At 40.8% G+C, this 8,146-nt stretch overlaps 1 protein-coding gene across 1 annotated transcript in view; it reads left to right on the top strand.

Annotated features, from left to right (window-relative positions):
* The first annotated feature begins 6,209 nt into the window (after positions 1–6,209).
* Positions 6,210–8,146, top strand: part of LOC114659171 (vitamin D3 hydroxylase-associated protein) — a 45,379-nt gene continuing 43,442 nt past the window's right edge. The window contains exon 1 of the mRNA XM_051932800.1: positions 6,210–6,629. Coding sequence (XP_051788760.1) covers positions 6,411–6,629 — 219 coding nt within the window. The 5' untranslated portion in view covers positions 6,210–6,410. The remainder of the gene's footprint in view (positions 6,630–8,146) is intronic.

The raw sequence follows: 8,146 nt of genomic DNA, 5'->3' as shown, positions 1-8,146 counted from the left end.
TTTGGGCTTGCAACCTTACAGTTTTACAGTGAGGCATCGACCTGGCTCTGAACATGTTAATGCTGATGTCCAGTCACGCCTGTTTGAACCTGGTTTGGAGTGTCACTTAATTCACGAAAATGTGAATAATGCAGATGGAGGGGGGTGTGAGCTTGGGGGCTGATGGCATCCCTACAGGATATGGACGCTCCTCTAAAAAACGCTGAAAGACTACCTTCATATTGCTCCCTTGCTTGCTGGGCTTACTTGCGGCTGATCTGTCGCGCGATATGCTTTGCGGTACTTCGCATACTTAAAAGCCTGAACAGCACCTATCGGTTTTTGATTGATTGCTTCTCTCTCTCTCTCTCAGACATTCTCTGCTCCTGATGCGCACTCCTTTGATGAGGAAGATATGTTTGCATTCTTTTAATTGTGAGACAGAACTGTCGTCTCTGTCTTGTCAAGGAGCACAAGAGACATATGTTCGTTTACAGAGTTTGAATAAAATACCTCTCTCTACAACCTCCTGTGTTTCTGTGCAAATCTGTGACCTATGTAAAGAGCAGAGAATCTACCTGTTGTGGTACTCAAGGCGCCTTCAGAGAATGAATCTGCTTATGTAAATAAAAAGCATTTCCACTGTATTAATGTGCTGCTCTATAGTCCACAGAAAGTGTGTCACATTGTGTAAGCATGTACTATGCTGCATAATGTGGCACACAATCATGGCCTGCCCGTACCTGAAGACATGCGGTATGATGAACCTGGCCCTGCCCCACAAAATGGTCAGCCAAATCGGACAATGTTACAACTTTGTTTGATTGTAATTAGCAGAATGTGAAAACAGTCAAATGCAGCATTTATTTTTTAACCAATTCATTTAATTTGTGGTCAATATCACATAATACAGCCGTTGTTGTTCTTAGTTCATTGGCTACATCTCTTAGAGCATCCACTATTGCATTTTGTGACTCCAGAATAGTGTCCATCAACACACAGCCAGATGGTCACCTAGCGGTTTCCGAGGCAGAGGTGTGTGTGCTGCCAGCCTCTAAAGATGTGCCCGGCAAAGCAGCACCATCACCACATGGTTTCATGTCCAAGGCATGGGGATCAGCTTTTGTAATATTGTCTGAAACAAAATAAGCAGACAGTGGACTGCAATTCGCTTTTTTACAGCAACTTTGATATCTGACCACTTCTTTTTTATTTCAGGCACTGTACGACTTTCTAAAATTTCGAGTGTCTCCGTCCCGCTGTATCACTCCATAACTTCCTTTTGTTGCTTAAACCACTGCTTAGGCCAACAAGTGGTACATTTTTCCTTGCCTCCATTTCACATTCGCCGAAATTATTCTTTTATCCACATACTTTTGACATTATCTTTTAACAAAGCACTTAACAGAAGGGGCTATTTATATTAATTTGCATATACAAATATGCAATATTCTGGGATTAGTCAGGATGGGACTGTAGGCGTGTGTATGTGTGTACAATTTCACGTTCATTGTGTTTTATTAATGGAAAGTATGTGAAACTTGGCGTATGCACAGTTTTACGTATCTGCATTTTTTTTGTTTGTACGCCATGTGTGAAATCTACTCATGGCATTATACATGAGGCCCCTGGTCAGTGGAAAAACAGCCATAAATCAATGTTTAGCAGCCTTGATGGACAAAATATTCCACCAGTTGTCAACCAAAAGACTGGGCTTAGGTGCACCCCAAAAAAAAAAACAACAGTGGAAAAACATCCAATTGTTCCTTTATCACCCATCGGACGCACCAGATCTGGGCTCTCTCTATATGCTGTCCCTGCTCTTAGCCTGGCTGTAACTCTCCTCCTATACCAGCACCCCTGTTGGCTGGGGGTTGCTGCAATGAAGGCTGGCGCCATCCGTTTTACTTCAAAGGGCAACCTGATGCTGGACTAGAAGAGTGGAAAACTGTCTGTATTGGAGTTAGACAAGTGCCACAAACTCAAACTGGGCTAAAATAAATCAAAGTGTGCAAGCAACAGAGAGACCTATGAAAGTTAAGCACTTGCCTTTCTAAAGACAGGAATCAAATGATCACTGATTACTCCACAGTTGTAAATTGTATGCTAGCAAATGAGGTGTGAAACCTCAGAGAAAACTACAGTATAACCTGCAACTAGAAGGTATGACTAAGACAAAGTAGAACAAGAACTGAGCAAAGAAAGAAAAAGCGTGCAATATCCCTACGCGTGGGCCATAAAAATCCGACAAAGCATCGTCTGCCTCGAGAGTCAACACAGACCAAACCATAAGTACACCTACCTTGATTCCAAGAACTATTGATTGTAACTCAGTTATGATAAAACTCGCTAGCTAATGTATTCTGGTTATGAGTATTACTGTAACTAATAAGTAAGAACCTATGTTAAGGATACTTTCTCTTTCTACATTGAGAAGGAAAGATTAGGGCAGATTCACACACACTCACAGCCACAGAGAGGGGCACAAGGGATGGTAAACCAGTGTAGACTAGCTGTGAGCAAATCAATGTCACCATTACGGTGCACATACTAGAAACTTAAATTACTAGCTAAAGAACTTATCCACCTTGATCACATTACGTTATTTTTTCTATAGGTGAGAAAAAGATCCAACTAAGGCAGCGTAAATGTATCTATATAAATATAATCTATACATACTTGCATATATCCATTGTGGTGTATGACCCAGACACAGACAAGTAGACATCGTTAAAAACACCACACACGTTTATTTACACAATATTATTTACAGTGAAACACAGCACACAACCCACTTTCACCACCAAAGTCCAGGCCTCTCACAATGCCTTTCTCTCTAGGTCCACCTCCACTCCTCTCCTCCCGAGCTCTTGCCTTCTTCCTCCCGACTCCAGCCATCAAATGGAGGGAGGCGGCCCCTTTTGTATCCACCCAGATGTGCTCCAGGTGCCTCCCAATGAGTGCCTGCCGACACTCCCTGGTGTGGCGGAAGTGCCAGCTGTGCACCCGGAAACACTCCGGGTGTCCCTGGTCTTCGGCCCCCCAGCACTTCCGGATGTGGTGGAAGTGCTGAGGGCCAGGGCTCTTCAGGCATCGGGGCACGCCCTGGCGGTGACCATGGGCCCCTATAGGGTTGAGCTTCCATGCTTCTTTCCCATGGTCCCCATAGCCACCAGGGTGGTTGCCCCCTCATGGTCTGGAGGAGGTGTAATCCCTCCTGCATCTGGGCCACAGGATCAGAGTTTAGAAGCTCAACCCTGTTGGTGCCCATGGCCATCGCCAGGGGGCGCCCAGACGATTTTAAAGCTTTGGATTGCAGCACTTCCTCCACACCAGGAAGTGCCACTGGAACAGTGTCACAAAGCACCTGGGGCACATCCAGGACAGTATAAAAGAGGCCGCCTCACTCCCTTGGTCGAGCCAGAGTCGGGTGGAAGAGGACGCGTTTTTCAGAGCAAATATACAGAATTTGCCAGTGACCTTGTTCACTGAATATTTTCCAGGAAATTCACTGTGTGGCCAGCTTAGGTGAACATTTTTTTCCACGTGGCCCATGAAGCTTTGCAAGGCCAGCGTAACATTGCAGAGCTGTAACAGCCATATGCAGAACGTTCATGCATACCTGTTTGTAAGTGTGAGGCTGGCTTGATTATTGCTGTGTTGCAAGCACACTTGGAAGAAAATGCTGTTTCAGTTCCTGTTTTTCCTATTCTTTAAAGCTTTTTTGTATTTTTCCATATTTTTAAAATGTAGTCCAACAGTAATGCAGTTAACACAGAAATGGTTTCTGTACTGGAGTTGCCTCAGTATTGTCGGTTTGGAAAACCATTTGTGCTTCTCTTTTTAAGACAGACCCTTTTTTCAGCCGTAATTTGGTTGATTCCCACTGCAATCAAGTACCCTAGCTGCATCCTGCAGAATAAGCACTAGCTAGGTCTTTTGGGAGGAGTTGGATGTTTGGGGTGGTGCTGGATGTTGGTATCAGGTGGATGTTCATTTACCATGTTACAGAGAATTTGAGACTCTTTTTTGTTTGCACAGTTATCACATCATATACAATCATCCAAAACATATCACTGACTAGTCATTAAAGGAAACAACAGCTAAAGCATCAACCATATTGAGAAAATAATCATAGTGTTATCAGGAACTTTTCAAACCACTACTGTAATTATATTGATTACAAAGCTGTAGTAATTTCCCTGTAGAAAACATTGGGATACTGTTGTTTAACATGAGAAATATTATTTGCATGCTCTGGCTGTGTAACACGTCTCATAATGTGGGTTTTCTTTATCAAATCAAATTATGGTAGATAGATAGATAGATGGTGTTAAAGTCTGGAAAGCAGCCCAAATAACTAAGTGTATAGCTGCGTGCTACAGCTTACATCACGTGCCATTTTGCTAACAAAGTGTATAAACCTAATGATCATTATGCTGTTTAAGTCAATTTTAAAATCACTTCAACAAGCTGCCACATCACCATGCAGCTAACCTGAAAATAAAGAAAGGTGAAGATCTTGGTCATGTTGGTCTGCTCAGGTCACCAAAACATTTTGATGGTGGTCTTTGAAAAAACAGAAAACCAGCAGTCTGCTGTGGCAGAATGTGAGCAGCAACAAGTTATGATATTCAATAATGGCTTTAAGTAACAGCAAAAATTGATTTCTTATTAAGAAACTGGTTGTAGTTTGACGTTCCAATTTACCTGTTAATCTGTTGGCTCGTTTCACATCTCATTTCTGTTTGGCTGCCATTTACTGAAGAAACAAATCAATTCAGAGGACTGGATCCTTAAAAACAAGGTTATTAATAATGAAGGGCAAAGGAGTTAATTAGCAGTGAAAACTGCTCGCTGATTAGGAAAAGGGTTGGAATGAAAACCTGCAGCCACTGTGGCCGACTAGGACCGGAGTTGGACACCCATGCGATAATCTCAAGGCAATAACCAATTTTGTCAATAATTGGGGAACAGTAGCACTGATTGCAAGATCATTGTTTGAATGAACTGTATTTATCTGTGAAATCGACAGGTTTTTTTTATCTATGGTTGCCCAGGCTAAAAGGTCATGGAAATGCAAATTGACATTTTTTGTCTTTTCAAAGCCATGCACAGCTTGAAAAGAAATAGCCCAAAATGAGGACTCATATTTCTTCACACCTAACAGATTTAAAAATTGCCCAATTAACTGTGAAATCGCCAAATCTGGCAACTATGCACTGAGTCTGAAATGATAATCTTTTCTGCTTCCTTTTCTTTAAGTGTAAGCTCATTTACCTATTTTTCTTGATCTTTGACTTCCTCTATTTAATTTTCCAAATCGTGTTTTTATAAATGATAAATCTAGATTTTTTTAATTACTGACCGAATTGTTTTTAATTATTATTATTATTATCTGTGCTAGGCTGGTTGCATGCTCTTTAATATTGGCTGCTAGCGGCTCTAGGTCCTAATTTGGGATCCAGAGGTGGTTCGTCTTGTGGTGGGTGCAGCAATATGCCGTATCAGTGCATGCTCCCAGTCTGTCTTTCTCTCTCTTTCAGCTCAGTTTTTATTATTTTTTAGAGCGGGACTTTTTGCTGGAGTGTTGGGAGTCAATCGTGAATATTATAGCAGTTCACCAATAGAAGTGGATTAATACAACCTCCTTACTACCGGTATTTATGAAATCTAATTCTTCACTTGCTACATTCATTATTACTTTTATTTAGGTTTTTGTGTGTTCTATACCTGAAAGTTTGATCAAGTGTGCCTTCATTTCTAGGGTGTTTACCTATCAGTCTTTTTTCCTAGGTCACATTCCGTTAGAAACTCAATTTTATGATAAAGCGAATATAACAATTGGTGCAATAACTAAATAATATTTGCGCCAAAACCCCAATTTTCATTTCAGCGCTCAGTTTTAACGGCTAACCGAACTTTCCCCCGTTCCGCCGCCTCTATTTGCGGACTTCAGATTTGCTAATTCATTACGAAGTGATCGATGACGCCGCGCCTGCTTTTGCTGACTGCCCCTTGTTGGAAATATCCGGACTGGGAATCCCAGGGCTGCCTATTTATAGATTTTATTTTAAACAGCTAAATGTATTTCCATGCCACGTAATACACATCTTTAAATATACAGTAAATGGGGGTGGAGCGGATTGCAATCGTAGAAAAGTTACGTTGAACATATACAGTTCTACGTTTACTTTGATGATCCAGGCCAGGATTTCCTTTTTTCCTTTGTTGTTAAGCCCCTTCGTACCGTGTGAAATTAGATGACCGAGATGGTGCAACAGTTTTGATATTTCAACAGTGCGCGCGCAGTTACAGCTTCAGTACCCTTGGAAGTCCTGCACGGCCACTGCAGCCGCCATTAAGATAACTTTGTGTCCGCTCGTTAGTGATATATTTGTTCTTCTCAACATCCATAGTTAAATTTCGGGATGCCACTGATCAGACATGACTGTCAGCAGCTTCTTTCTGCTCCTCCTCCGGGCTGGATGGCTTCTTTAGTAGCAGCAGGTTGCGCAGCCGGAGCCGTCGTCTGGCTGAAGAGGTATCTCAATTCCCGCAAAGTGGACAAGAAAGTAGCAGAGGCGAAATCGTCCAGAGACGAGACACTACGCCAAACCCAGCATGCCGTGTCTTGTTTCACACAACAGGTCAGTGGAGCCCAGCGGTTGGGATGACGGGTGAAGTATGAGGTGAGGCGGTCGCCACAATTTTTTTACAGCCTACTCCTTCAAAAAGAGCTGTCGTCACTCGAGTTTCCTGCGACCACTGGGGCAGCTTCTGCCCAGACCGTAAAGAATCGGCAGCTGTTACAGTACAGTATAGGAGTTACCGGCTCTGATGAACTCTCGCTTTTTGTGTTGTCCGGTTCATCCAATTCAGAAATAATAAAATAAATGCAATATTACGTCTGAGAAGAAACAGGTAAATACAAAACAAAAATACATGACTGGAGATAATTTAACGGTAAGACGATCTAAGGTGATAAATAAATATTAACTTAAGATGCGCGCAAATTAGAAGACTATATAGAATTGGGGTGATATGTTTGCTCCAAAGACGAAAATTTAATAGATAACATTTTATGAGGAAGAAAAGTTAATTATGTAATATGTTCATTTTTCCAGAGTGGTTTATAAGATACTGTATGTGTATGTATGTATGCATATTATATATAAAATATATATATAATTAATTTACGTCATTATAAAGGGGGGAGGTTAGTATATTACCATTCGGCTAAATAGTTCAGTAAACAGATGGTTGCATAATACTTGCAAAGTAATTAGATGTTTTAATTAGAGAGGGAACTTTATTTAAATGAATAATCTGTCATCAATATAAACTTACTTCAATGCACAGTAAAAATATTAAATATGATTTCACTTTCTATAGGTTTCGTTGCACTTCCACTTGCAGTTATGTTGAAGTAATCGTCTTCTGTAAATGTCGGTTCCATTTTAACTGTTGAAATTACAATTGAGGTGTGATATGTTTGTGCATTGGTTAAAATATAGCGTCCAGGGTTAGAATGCAGCATTCGTGGTAGTCTGTATAGGGGGTGCGCATTTTCGCCAATCTTCATTAGTGTTTCTCCGAGTACTCCAGCTTTAATCCCAACCAGGTGTTGTTTAAGTTAGCTGCCGATTGTAAATTGGCCCCATGAGAGCGAGTGCATCCTTGATTTGTTGGTTCCAGCCCTGCATTCAAAGCTTCTGGGATACAGTAGGCTCCGAGTATAAAAAAATACTGAGAAATGATACTTGAGTCGTCTTCTTCTTTCGGCTGCTCCCGTTAGGGGTTGCCACAGTGGATCATCTTCTTCCATAAAAAAAAAGTATCTCCTTTCAAAAGTACATTTTTATACTAATGAGAATGTGCAAGGCTTTGTGTAGAGAATACAATACATTTATTTTAATTTTAAATAACATCGTATTTGGCTACAGAAGCGCACTACAAAATAATGAATCATGCAAATGCAATAAGTATTTGATCGGAATATACAATAACATTTCTATAGCACATTTTTATGCAAAAGATGTAGCTCAGCGTGCTTTGCAAGATTTCAAAGAAATAGTTACAAGGAAAGAAAAAAATAATAATAATAATGAATAGTATTCAAAAAGTAATACACACTTGCATAAGATAGATACATAATTAAGAGATG

This window comes from Erpetoichthys calabaricus, chromosome 10 (genome assembly GCF_900747795.2).
Source record: "Erpetoichthys calabaricus chromosome 10, fErpCal1.3, whole genome shotgun sequence".
NCBI classification, from domain to species: Eukaryota; Metazoa; Chordata; class Cladistia; order Polypteriformes; family Polypteridae; genus Erpetoichthys; species Erpetoichthys calabaricus.
The sequence above is the reverse complement of the archived record's forward strand: the minus strand, read 5'-3'. Positions and strand labels throughout refer to the sequence as shown.